General features: G+C 50.1%; 1 protein-coding gene across 3 annotated transcripts in view; it reads right to left on the bottom strand.

Annotated features, from left to right (window-relative positions):
- SMIM17 (small integral membrane protein 17) overlaps positions 1 to 13,678 on the bottom strand; it is a 35,804-nt gene that overhangs the window by 2,576 nt on the left and 19,550 nt on the right. For 2 of the 3 annotated variants that reach the window (XM_059152463.1, XM_059152464.1), the window contains exons 2-3: positions 6,387 to 6,639; positions 4,308 to 4,381 (exon numbers count right to left, since the gene is read on the bottom strand). In XM_059152463.1, coding sequence (XP_059008446.1) covers positions 4,308 to 4,381; positions 6,387 to 6,639 — 327 coding nt within the window. Of the gene's footprint in view, positions 1 to 2; positions 2,265 to 4,307; positions 4,382 to 6,386; positions 6,640 to 13,678 lie in introns of those variants that run through there. The other variant, XM_059152465.1, reaches the window with a different exon arrangement.

Consider the following 13,678-nt stretch of genomic DNA (forward strand, 5'->3'; position numbering starts at 1 on the left):
CAAAGAGTCTAAAGACACACACACATACACACTCATGAATGAAAAAGCAAGATGGAAATACTGACCTCTATCAGACAAGGTAAAATAAAAGTCAAGACAATCACTTCCTATTTCACAAAGGATTCAGAATGAGGTTTGAACTATACATTTATTGTGTGGCTACTCTGTGCCTGGCCTTGTGCTTGGTGCTTTACCTTTACTCTTGAACTGGCAAAGACTTAACAGTGCTGTAACTTGTAAGCATCAGATAACACAGTGGCTGAATACATAAAGCAAAGATTACAAAAATATATCAACAAACATAGTAACAGATTCTCACACACCCTTATTGGCTTTTGGCAGATAAGGTGAGCCATAATTAAATTAACACATGGATCTAATCAATATAACTGATAAGACTGAGTTAGTTAACAGACATGTAGAGTTTTGACTCCTACAGACCGAAAATACATATTCACCTTAAATGTACATGTATAAACACTGGGCATGTTGTAGGCCACAATAAAACTTTTAAGAAGGTGTTGAATGCAGATATATTAGAGACCACATTCTTTGTTCACAGTGTCATAAATTATTAAAACAAAACTATTTATAAATAAACATGATCACTGAGCTTAAAGCACTCTTTATATCGTAGAAACACTACAATATAACCTTTAGACAACAACATAAACAAGAACACAGGTTACCAAACTTTAAGATGTGGCCAAGGCTATAATCAGAAGTAATTTATTATTAAGTACACTACTTCAGCAAGTAATTTTGTAAAAAGAGATTATAAATGAATTAACTATTCAACATAAAAACAAAGGAAATAATAAAATCACAAACTATAGAAACATGGGCATAAATAAATCCCAATGCTAGTCCTTAGAAAAGTAATCATGGATGAGGTAAAACTTTGATAAATCTAATAATGGGTCAACCACAAACAGAAGTTGAAAGGGAAAAGAGAGTTAGAACAAAATAAAGGAAGTTTTTCATTTAATTATAGAACAGTATTCATAGGGTGCTTGGGTGGCTCTGTTGGTTTAGTGTCTGCCTTTAGCTCAGGTCATGATCCCAGGGTCCTGGGATGGAGCCCCGCATTGGACTCCCTGCTTCTCCCTCTCCCACTCTCCTGTCTGTGTTCCCTCTCTCGCTGTGTCTCTGTCAAATAAATAAATTAAAATCTTTTTTTTTTTAAAGAATAGTATTCATAATTCAGCTAACAATCTGAAAAGTTCAATGGAATGAAGAATTTCCTAGGGCATAAAAATCACTAGAAATCCACCAAAATTTATGAAGTAAAAAGTATTCATAAGTCAAGAGCATGGGAAGAAACTGAGAAAGCCCCCCAAGAATTAGCTGAAACGTTCCCCCCAGAGCAAAGGACCCTGGTGAATTCCTTCAAAATGTCAAGGAAGTGATACTCCTTAAGCTACAGAAACTACTCCAAGGCTTAGACAACAATAAAAGGGATGTCCTTCTATGATGCAAGCCTCACCATGTTACCAAAACGTGACAAAGATAGCACTGATCTTACATATGAAGAGAGGCAAGAGTCATGCATAAAATACCAGGAAGTACAATTCAGAGTCTGGAAAGACTGGCCTACCACGATCTTAAGACTACCAAGATGACATGACATTGAGGAGTCTACCAGACTTCATCAGTCCCAAGTTGCACGTTTTTTTCATCCTCTCTGAAGCCGGAAAGCAGCTTCCAGTTGGTGGGATCCTACCATGAAGCAGCATGCTTTTCTTCTCAGTCGTATATAAAATAATATGTGTTTTACAATCAACGATGTCTTAAGTTCGATGAAATACCATAATGCAAAATCTCACCCCGGGAGGTTAAATTAAAAAAAAAAAAATTATCAGGTGCCTGGGTGGCTCAGTTGGTTGAGTGTCTGCCTTTCGCTCAGGTCGTGATCCTAATCAAGTCCCGCATCAGGCTCCCTGCTCAGCGGGGAGTCTGCTTCTCCCTCTGACCCTCCCCACTCTCATGCTCTCTTTTATTCTCTCTCTTTCAAATAAATAAAATCTGTTTAAAAAATTATCTTGATGGATGTTTAAAAGGCATTTGCTAATAAACCTATTGCTGACTTCTAACCAAGATGTTTCCTTAACAAGAAAGAGCGACCAATTTCAGAACAATCGTCCTCATCGTAGTTAAATGTGGAACATCATAGGCATCCCTGTTAAAACCAGGAACAAAAACAGGACACACACTACCAAGACTATGGTGGTTTGCTGTGGAGCTTTCGACCACTCCACAAAGCCCTGGAACAGAGGGGGAAAAAGTATATTAGAAACAGAGGGGCCACCATTGTTTCTTGCCCGGTATAGCGTTATGAGCTCCATACACCTTTGTCAAATGAACACAGGAGTGGAAAGACATACCAGGATGAAGGATGGAAGACAAAATGTTCAATGGCGACGATTCTCCAGATTAGTGATGAGCATAGTGCAAAGGTCTTAAAATATCAGGGAAGTTTGGGAAATGGAACTTTTCTGGAAAGTCAGTGGCGACATGAAAAAAAAATCCTGATGAAGAAGAGAAGTGGATGTAGCAGATACTATGAAATGTCCAACACAAGCAGCTGTAAGACCTGGCAAAGACCCAGAAAAACTTGGAAGATATTCTTCAAATATCGAGGTTTCCCCCTTGGATTTTTCTGATGCAATAAATCTTGGATAGGACCAGAAAATACAGATTTTTATAAAGTTCCTCATAATTCACGCTATAGAAAAATAGGACAACTTGACAAATATTTACTTTCCCGTGGCAACCACAGCACCAAAAATCTGACAATTCCTCAGTTGGGGAAATGGATACAGCACAGCACATTACAAAGTATTTGGCAGCTGTAAAACGTGAATTTAAGAAAGAACAAAGGTGATCAATATGTATATCAACACAGAGAATTATCCAGAATATTTATGATGAAGATACCATATGGTAGGATAGTAACTTTGCTACGATCTCTTTTTGGAGGTTTGAAGAAACATATGTGAGTTATTGTAGGGCTCTGTTTATAGGAAGCTCAACAACAGGCAAAACTAACCTATCAGAAACCAGAAATGTGTTTGCCTTGGAGTGAGGGAGTGAGAGAGACCAGAAAGGAAGAGGAAGGGATTTTCTGAGAAAATGGCAACACTCAAAAATCTTCATTTGGAGGCGCCTGGGTGGCTCAGTGGGTTAAGCCACTGCCTTTGGCTCAGGTCATGATCTCAGGGTCCTGGGATCGAGTCCCATATCGGGCTCTCTGCTCAGCGGGGAGCCTGCTTCTTCCTCTCTCTCTCTGCCTGCCTCTCTGCCTACTTGTGATCTCTCTCTGTCAAATAAATAAATAAAATCTTAAAAAAAAAAATCTTCATTTGGGGTGTTGGCTACACGTATATACACACTCACGGATCTAGGCATTTTACTGGAAATACTTAGGACAACTTTTTAAAGCCGAGTATGAAGTTAAGAAAGCGTAATAAATACAGGTCATCTGCAATGCAGAAGGTTTGCACGCTCACGCGCGCGCACACACACACACACACACACACACTGGACCACTAATAATAGACCCAACAGTGCCTCCCAATTGTTCTGCATATGGGCCGCTAGCCACGGTTTATGGCTTATGTCTATGCCTGCCCCTTCTCAGAAATGCCCTTCGCTAATGGGAGCCACCTCCCCAGGGAAGCACATGGGAGGTCATCCACACCCGTGATGGGGCTTAACAGGATCCCCACTCGCTCAGAGGAAGACAAGGACTACGGAGGCTCCAGAGCTTCTCCTGAGCTTGGGCCCAGGCTGAACCCCCCAACTAAACTCCCTCTCAGTCCTTCCAGCTTCCCTCACCACCTACAGGTTCCTCCTGGGAGCACAGCTCCCTCCACAAATCCCTTGCACAGAAATCCCAACTAGTCTAATTTTCCAAGGGAAAAAATGTCTCCAAAGATATATGGCAACTGAAGAAGACGTGTGAGACAAAGGAGGTAGATGAACATATGGACGGGGGTACTGAGGGACGGAGGGACGGAGTGCGTATGTGGGGGAGCAGGCAAATGACAGTGTGGACGGGTGAATGAGGAGGCAGGCGAATGAATGGCTAATTGAAGACGAGCTTCTGAGTGCAGGGCTGGAGGGTATGTGTCTCCACATCACATGGGGACCCCCCCCCTTCCATGTCTGACCACCGCAGGACAATGTCCTCTTTCCCATGGGACACAGCTTGGAGCTCACAGCCCCAAGCAGGTGGAGAAATTGGGACCACCCACTGAGGTCTGCGGGGTGGACATCTGTAAAAGAAGAGGGAACCCCCAGCTTACCTGCGAGTCCTCGGACTCATCTCCCTCCACCGCGTTCCACTCTTGTGCCAGCCCGGGTTCTGAAGAAGACAGGCCTGGTAGAGGAGACAGGAGGCACGAGTCAGTGACCAGGCAGCCAGGCCCTGTCTGCCCGTCCCTCCAGCCCCGTTCTCCTTCCTGTCACCCTTGAGCGCACACACTCTGGCCCAGTTGGCCAGAGAACACCAGACCTGAAGTCTGATCCTATTTCTGTCATGTCCTGGAAGACTTAGAGCGTGTTACCTGTTGTGATCTGCCATCTGACTCTCTGTTCCCTCACCTGTCAGATGGGTGAAACTGACCCTTTTCTACAGGCCTCCTACATAAACCAAGTGAGGGAGCGGAGGGGAAAGTGCGGAATCAGCCGAGAAGCAGCAGGCTGGCCCAGTGGAGACATCTTCCCACATTCAAATGTCAACAACCTTCTGGCTCCTTAGCTGGAAAGCACGGGCCAGGCCGAAGAGCGCCACTGTCCACTCTCCCCGCAACCAGGCCCCACTAGGACCCCCTCCCCACTGCCAGAACTCACACCCATATTATCCCCGCCCAGTTCCAGGCCTGCTTGTCCCCGATGGGAGGAGGTCCCTTGATCCAGCTGTTTGAGCCTAAACCCCAGCAGTTATCCTGGTGGTCTCTCTTGTCCTCCCCTCCCCACGCCCACCAGCAACAACTCTTGATTCTCCCTCCCAGATGTGTCTCAAATCTCTGCACTTATGTCCACCACTGCCACACACACCTAGGTCCTCTCTCTCCCAGACAGTTGTGGGAAACCCCTATCTGTCCTCTCAGCTTCTACTCTGACCTCCTCGTCCTACGGTTCATCCGCGCACACAGCCGGATGCAGGCTGTCTTGGCCTGGGCACCATTGACCTTGGGGGGTGTTTAACTCCTTGTGGTGGTGGTGGGTCCTTGACCTCTGTGACGTGGTGGTAGCATCTTCCCTATTCAGATAACCCAAACTCCAGACTTTATCAAACATCCCCTGGGAAGGGGAGGCAGGGGATAACATCGCCCCCAGTTAAGAACCCATGAGTTAGCAGAACCTTTTCAAAACACAAATGAGATCCTGTCGTCCTCCTCTTCGAAACCTTCCCATGGCTTCCCAATATTCAAATAACACACTCTGTGCTGTGGTCTCAGGATGTCGCTGGCCCAGGCTGGTCTCTACCCTCTTCCCCCGTGTCCCTGCTTTGTTCAGCACAGCCTCCAGGAACACAGCAAGCTTGTCGCCACCACGGGGTCATTGCCAGAGTGGCCTGGGTGTCCACACAGCAACCCCCATCTCTTGGAATACACGATCCCTTCTCCTGCCTCTCTCGCCGGCCCTGACCACCCTTGCGTCCCTCTCCATCAATCACCCCACTTTACCATCTTCAGAGCTCTCGTCAGACATTCCTTTTCTTTTAATTTCATTCCTTGTTTATTGTCTGTTTCTCCACTAAAATCAGCTCTATGGGGCCATCCTGTTGGCTGCTGGATCCCGAGCCCCTGGCACGCAGTAGGTGCCTCTGGTGGGTTTTGTCCCACATGGCCTTCCACTTGTTCGTTGATCCCTGTGTCCACAGCCCCGGGCAGCCTGCGCCCTCAGGATGCTGAACTTGACCATGTAGCTGATTTTGACTGACAGCCTGTGAGCAACTGGGTGGCCAGCTCCATCTCTCTCCCCGCAACCACCCCCAAGAGAATGTGCCCGGGTTGGCCTGCGGAGACAGTAGCCCCAAGTCGGCACCCTCATACTGGCCAGACGCACGTGAGGTCAACCAGCTGCCTCCGCCAGCTCATGGTCGGTGGCTGCTCAGGCAAATGCGGGCGCAGGCGGTGGGAGAACCGTCCCCTGAGCCCCTGTCATATGCTGACCTGCAGAATCCTGAGCAGAGGAGTGACTGTGGCTTTAAGCAACTAAGTTTCGGGGCCACTTGCTGCCCAGCAAAGGCTGATGGACACAGGGCTCCATAAATAGCTGTCCCCCAAATGAGTGAAGGAAGGAGTGTTGGGTCTTCCCCGAGGCTCAGCCACAACCTCCCCCCACCTCCCGCCGCCCACGGGACACCTGCCCCTCACCTTTCAGGTCACCGTCACCGCCAGGGGCCCCAACCTCCACAGCTGCCCAGTCCTTGGTGAGGGCAGCACGCTTCTCCCAGGCCCTGGTCTCCCGGGGCATCAGCGTCTTGGCCCTCTCTGGCTCAAGCAGCCCTCGGATCTGCTCCGGCCTGAGGCTCTGCATCTTTCTGGGATGTAGAGTTTCCAAGGCGAGTCTCTCCTTCTCCTCCTGCTCCCGCTGGGTTCCTGGGGCACGGGATTCAGCACCTGGGGGCTGACAAACTTTTTGTCATTCCACAAACCTTTACAGAGTGCCATCTGTGTGTTGGCACCATTTCTAGGTGCCAGAGACCCAGCAGTTACAGAAGCAGGCTCCCTGCTCCTGGGGGTCTTGCGTTCCTGCAGAGACCCAGGCAGGAGAGAAGGATGGCATGCCAATGTCTAAGTGCCCAGGGGACAAATAAAGTGAGAAAGGGAATAGGACTTCTGAGGTGGGGGCCAGAGAGTACCTCATCCACACACACGTTTATTCCACACCCAACGCACAGAGCCACAAGGTTTTAGGAAGCCAGAGTAGCCCCCAGAATCCCTCTTGCTACAGAGAAAAGGGCCACAGTCTTCCCAGCAGCCCCCAGCAGCCTCACCTTTCTCTTTTGTTGGCATAAAAGAAAACCAAGAAGCATTCCCCAGGTTGGGGGAGAAAAAGTCTAATTTAAAATGAAACGTTCTTGAGTATTCTCATTCTAGATCTTCTCAACCCAAAATTCAGGAGTCTGTCTGCCAGGAGTATGGGAACTACACTGGGTTACCCCCTACCCTGGGACTCTAGAGCTAGTTTATGTTCTGATTCTAGGGAACCGTATGCATTATCAGCCTTGCATTATATTAACCTGCCGACAACAGCCCTTGTGAATAGTTATTTTTTGAAAAGGAGTAAATTCTCTTGGTATAGGGAAAATAAAAGCTTTTTAAAGTATTTTCTTCTTTAATTAGGTTTTTAAAAAATATTTTATTTATTTGACAGAGAGAGATCATAAGTAGGCAGAGAGCCAGAAAGAGAGAGAAGGGGAAGCAGGGTCCCTGTCAAGTAGAGAGCCCGATGTGGGGCTCCATCCCAGGACCCTGAGATCATGACCCGACCTGAAGGCAGAGGCCCAACCCACTGAGCCACCCAGGTGGCCTTTAATTAGATTTATACAAATAAAAATTGTTGTATCAAATTTAGAAGCCACAGGGCACACAGTCTAGATTCAAAGACACTTTAGCGACTGAGCAGGCAAAAGCACGAGGGGACCATGTTTGGAGTCAGAGTCAAAGAAACATGGTTATGGAAAAAAAAATTTTTTTTTAGAGCAATCAAGGCAATTGATTGTGAACTGGGTATTCGATGATCTCAGGCCTTCTCATCCCTTCTGTTGCGTGTGGAAATGGTCTTAGGGACAGATAAGAAAGTATCCATCTTATTTTTTTAGAGATCTTTTTGACCTGTGTAAGGGTGAGTTGACCTGATGGCTGGAATTCGCGCTAACATACTTCCACAGGGCCGCCTGGTGGGCTCAGTACATACAGCAACTGACTCTTGGTCTCCGGGTTGTGAGTTCAAGCCCCACGCTAGGCGTGGAACCTAATTTAAAGATGAAATAGAATAATACAATGAAATAAAACAAAATAAAATACTTCTACAGTAAAGGGAAAAGACAGAGACAAGGGATCAGAGCAAACAAAGGATGATTTCCAAACCTGGCAAATGGGGAGACACGGGGCTCTTGGGTCTGTTCCTGTGCCCGTGAGTAGACCTGAAATGCTTTCTTATCAGAAACTAACACATACGCTGTGGATATGCAAAATGTGTCTTTTCTTCTGCATTACAAATTAGCAGGTAGGTCTTCTATGGACAGGGGTGACTCCCAAACCCTCGAAACTCAAATCTGAATGCATTTCCCCAGACACCTGCACCCTCTGTCCCCAGCCCCCAGCACAGCCTTCCTCCTTCTTGACAGGCCTCCACCACTGTCCTCACCGGGTTCTGCAGGCATTGCTGCCCACTTGTCTCCTCACCCGCACCTGCTCTTGTACTAGAAAACACTGTCCCCACTCTGTTCTAGTCTCCCACTCTGGTCCACTCCACCACTGAACCCAATGGTCCCCTCCCCTCACCACACTCCCCAGTCCATCCCGCCGGCTTCACAATCCTCAGGAGCCCCACTGGTCTGGAGGCTTTCAATGCCCCACCCAGCAGGGCAGGGCCCGCTCTGGACATGGCCTCAAGGTCTCCCTCGCTACAGTCCCTATGCTTTCCCTCCTCCAGGACAGTCCAGGACCAAACAACACTGAACTCCAAGGAGGTGAGTTTCCTCCCTCTTTGGCACCCTCTTCTATTGCTTTTTAAAAATTGAGTTTTGGAGGCACCTGGGTGGCTCAGTGGGTTAAGCCTCTGCCTTCAGCTCAGGTCCTGATCTCGAGATCCCAAGATCAAGTCCCACCTTGGGCTCTCTGCTCAGTGGGGAGCCTGCTTCCCCCTCTCCCACTCCCTCTGTGCTCTCCCTGGCTCATTCTCTCTCAAATAAGTAAATAAAATCTTTTTAAAAATTTAAGTCAAGATACACATAACACAAACTTCAAACTCGGAACCGTTTTCCGGCTAACAGCTCGGTGGTACTCAACACATTCACAGGTCCTCCTACCTCCTTACACCTGACACTCTGTCCCCACTGAACGATGACCTCCTCAAGGCCATCCATGGTGGAGCACGCGTCAGAGGTTCCCTCCTTTTTAATAACACGTTTGCTTGTCTGTTCGATGTCGTAGCCTTTGTGAATAATGATGCTATGAATACACCCAAGGGGTGTGCAGATACCCCTTGGGACCCTACTTCCACTTTCTGGGGTCTATGCCCTGAAGCAGAATTGCTGGATTGTAGGGCAATTCTATTTTTAGGTTTTTTCTGGGAACCTCCATACTGTTTCCCACAAGAGCCACACCAACTCACGTTCCTAATGGTGCACAAGAGTTCCCTTTTCTCCACACCCTCAACAACACTTGTTGCTTCCTAGGTTTTGGTTTTTTTAAGACTATTTATTTCAGAGACAGTGAGCAAGGGAGAGAGCACAAGCAGGAGGAGCAGGAGGTAGAGGGAGAGGGAGAAGCAGGCTCCCCGATGAGCAGGGAGCCTAACACAGGGTTCAACCTCAGGACCCTGGGATCATGATCTGAGTCAAAGGCAGATGCTTAACCCACTGAGCCACCCAGGTGCCCCAACCCTGGGTTTTTTGATAACATCCATCCTAATGGATTTGAGGGGTTCCACCGCCCCCGAAGGCGACAGTCTAGTCTGGAGCTAATCTGCCTCCCTTCCCTCCCCACCTCTGTCCTCTCTCTCAGAGAAAGCAGCTTCATGCTCAGAGCAAGCATCCAGCCAGGAGGTAAAGATATTCCTTTTCTTTCTTGTGCTTATTGTCACCTTCACCCTCAGTACCATAAAAAGGGGGGGGGGGGGTAGTGGCTTTCCATTCCTAACAAAATTTCCCTTTGACAATTCACTGAGAAAGACCGTGAAGGTGCGGCCACTCAGGGGTCTGGTGGGAGTGTACCTGGAGCAACCACTTGGAAAACTACTTGACAAGCATCTGCTGAAGCTGAAGGCGCCACCTCCCTCCAGAGAAAGGACAACTCGTGCCACAGACACTCGCAGGGCAGCACTGCTGTCAACCGGATCCGTAAAGCGCAGCAGCTCTGGTACATGGACCACCCCACTGGCTCTCGGTAAGAGGAGGGACAAGTAAGCCATCGTGCATTCGCACAATGGAGTGCTACTCAGAAATCAAGGGTCAAACAAAAAGAACACACGCAATGACACGGATGAGTGTGGAAATACATGTCCTAAACTGCGTGAGAAGAGCCGGACACAGAGAACACATGCGTGATTTTATTCATTAAAAAGCAAGTATGGTACACGCAAAGAAACTGACGTTCGTATCAGTTACTGACTCAGGCTGGGGACAGGGAAGGGCAAGGCACTTTCTTGGGGGTCCTGGAGATGTTCTGTAGCTTGACCTGAGTAGCAGTCCCATGGGTGAAAACATTTGTGCAAATTCACCGAGCTCTCCCTTCACATGCTCTGTGCCCACTGCTCTGTGTGCTTCAGACCTCACGAAGACAGAAAATGAAAACCAAAACACGAACTGGTTAAATGTCATGGAACTTCGTGGTTTGCTGCACAGGCCTGTTTCGATCTATAAGTAAATGAGTGGTTTGGAGATTTGCACATTGTACACATGTGGCTGTGTTGCTCGAACCCGGTTCTGCAGCGTCTTTGACATCAATGTTCACCAAGTTCTGACAGTAAAAGGATGGCGTTTGAGACTGTCTTGGTTTCCCATGGCTGCTGTAGCAAATTTCCACAAGCTGGGTGGCTTAAGACAATGCAGACTTATCTTATAGTAATGTAGCTCAGAGGTCTGAAATGGGTTCCCCTGGGAGAAACTCCAGCTGTCTCAGGGCTGGGTCCCTTCTGGAGGCTCTGGGAGAGAATCAGTCTCCTTGCCTCCTCCAGGATCGTAAGCCTCCTGCATTGCTTGGTTCTGCAGCTCTTTCTGCCACCTTTACAGTCCACATTGCCCACTTGAGTCTCTCTCCCGCTGCGTCACTGTGATTCTGACCCTCCCGCCCTACTTTTCCACTTTTAAGTCCCTTGCGATCGCTTCGGTCCACACAAAGAATCCAGGATCAACCCCCATCTCCAAGTCAGCCCTCACCCTGAAACCAACAGACTCACAGGTTCTGGGGATGAGGACGTGGAACCATCTCCGGGGAACCATCCTCCTGCCTACCACAGGGATTAAATAAAAATGCTAGAAGAGAGACAAGGGAAGGGATGGAAAGGAAAAAGTGTTGAGGAACGGTAGCATGGGTGTTGCTGGGACCACACACGGAACTGTCAAGGGTGGGGGAAGAACGACGCTCACGGCTGCCAGCCTGGCAAGGAGTGAACATGGCGGTGACCTCACCGAGTCATCGTAAGCTTTGTGCTGAGACCGAAGGAGACTCCATACATAGTGAGTACCTGACGAGTGGAGGAACACACAGGTTTTTCCTCGGCCTGGCTCGTCCTTGCTCTTCTGTGTTGGCTTCTAGAAACTGCCCGTACCTCAAGGCTGAACGGAGACATCACTTCCCACAGGACTCATTAACACTTGCACCATGAGGGCTTGAATGTAAATGACTTCTCCAAGGCATTTCTCAGCCAGAACTTTGTGCCAGACCTGTGCTGAGTACTGGGCCTTGCGGGTGAACCCGATACCTTCAGTGGCTCACGTTCTCCTGCAGCAGGAGGACAGCGAGCAGAGAACAAGGAACAAAGCAGCAGACCTGGTGTCTGGAACACCAGCAGCAAGGTTCAACATCCAGGAGCTCCGCCAATAACAAAATTGAGATAGACCTAAAAAGATAAACACATCCCTCCCCCACCCCCTCACTTTTACTTCACTGTTTGAAATTCAAAATGAAACAGGGGTCCAGAGAAATACTTCTCTATTGTAAGGAAAACCTGAGCAAATGCCAACTGATGGCCAGGATGGGCAGAGGCAATAGGGAGTGGTGGGGACTGTGGCAAAGGAGAGACCGGTCTGTGTCTAAAGAAGCCTAGCTAATACTTGCCCAGTGAAAACGTGGACCTAGGGTCACCTATCTTCTAATTTCTGGAGAGCACACTGGAAATCTATGGTTTTAGATTACATCTTCCTCATTTTAAAACACTTCCAGACGTTTAAAAGGAGGACACCTTGTCAGCAAGCCACACAGAGCACGGTGTGGGCCGGGAAGTGTGCAGACGGTGGGGAAAGGCCGCGTCAACAACATTTTCCATTAAAAAAAGCTATTGCTCATGATGGGAAAGTTATAGAGAGAGCTTGAGTAGGGGGCCTGTTTTTGCCTTTAACATGAGCTATAACGGTGTGTTTAGCGTGAGCGAAAGGCACGTCGGGTAAGAGAGGTGACCGCGGAGAAGACAAGGGCCTGGGGGTCCAGCTCATAAGAGGCTGGATCCGGCTGGATGGAGAAGGGAGGAGGGAAGGGGCAGACAGCACTCTGCGGAGGAATTCACCCCTCACCGCCTCCGTGTTAGTTCCCGAGGAGGAAGGAGGGAGGTGTGGCCACAGCAACCCGCCACCGCAACCCTGACAGGAACCCCGGCAGCCACCGTTCCTGGGAGCGCGCCAACGCGGCAGGCCTCGGGGCGCACGCCGTGACCTTTCCCGCTGCAGTCCTGCCCTTCTTCTCCTCTGCCGGTACTGTTCCGCCCATTCCACAGACGGAGAAGGTCCTCAAGGCCGGAGCCGGGCGGGGAAGCAAAGGCGCCAGACCCCCGCGCCTGTGCGCCCAGCCTCCCCAGGGCGGTAGGCGCGCCCAGACCCACAACGCACACGTGCGCAGGTGTGCGCGCGGGCGGGCACACAGACTCCGCGTGCTAAACGCACCGGGAGATCGGACACAGACGCCGAGACCCCAGCGAGACCGGGGCGCACGTGCACTCAGCGACCCAGGTGGGCGCGCAATGCAGGGCCATTCCCCTCCCCGCGCAGAGGCCGGATTCCAACTGCGGTGACGGGCAGAGGGGTAGTCCGGGCGGGGCGGGGGAGCAGACCCGACCCAGACCCAGCCCAGCCCTCCCCCAGCGGGCGGAGTGGTTGCCCCCTTCCCGGACAGGCATCCTCCCAACGCCTCTGGTCCCACCCCCAAACACATTCCCGCTCACACACAGTCACCGGCGCGCTTCCCGGGTCGCCGCCGGAGCCCCCAGCCCCACCTCCCGCCCACGGGGGTCCCTCGAAGGACTCACCCTCCCCAACCAGACCCAGTCCTGCCACTACAGAGCTGGAGCCACGGCGCCGGCGGCTGCGCAGACGCGGAGGCTTCGAGGGTGGGGGTGGGGGACATGCGGGAGCTGGGGATGGTGGGCTGCCTTCTCGCCGCCTCCCCTCTCCACTCTCGGGAGTGGGGACCTGCAGCAGGTAGGGAAAGGAGCGAAGGGGCCACAGGGACGACATGGCTGCGGTGAAGTTGCTGGAGGAGTAGTACTATGCCTGCCAAGGGTCGGCCACAGCGGGATGAGCTGTCCTTTCCCCACTGAGGTTATGCCCAACTTCCCCAGCTGCAGAGGCCAACAGCCTCCTCAGGCTCCTCGGTGATTCTCTATTCTGCAAACCCGGGTCAGGGTAGGAGAGAGGAGGAAGGAGTTGGGGCAGAGATGTCCTAGAGGCCAGACTGCCAGGGGTCAGAGGCTGGCTCTGCCGTTTGCTACTAGTGTGTCCTTGGGT

Source organism: Mustela lutreola, chromosome 16 (assembly GCF_030435805.1).
Source record: "Mustela lutreola isolate mMusLut2 chromosome 16, mMusLut2.pri, whole genome shotgun sequence".
Classification (NCBI taxonomy): domain Eukaryota; kingdom Metazoa; phylum Chordata; class Mammalia; order Carnivora; family Mustelidae; genus Mustela; species Mustela lutreola.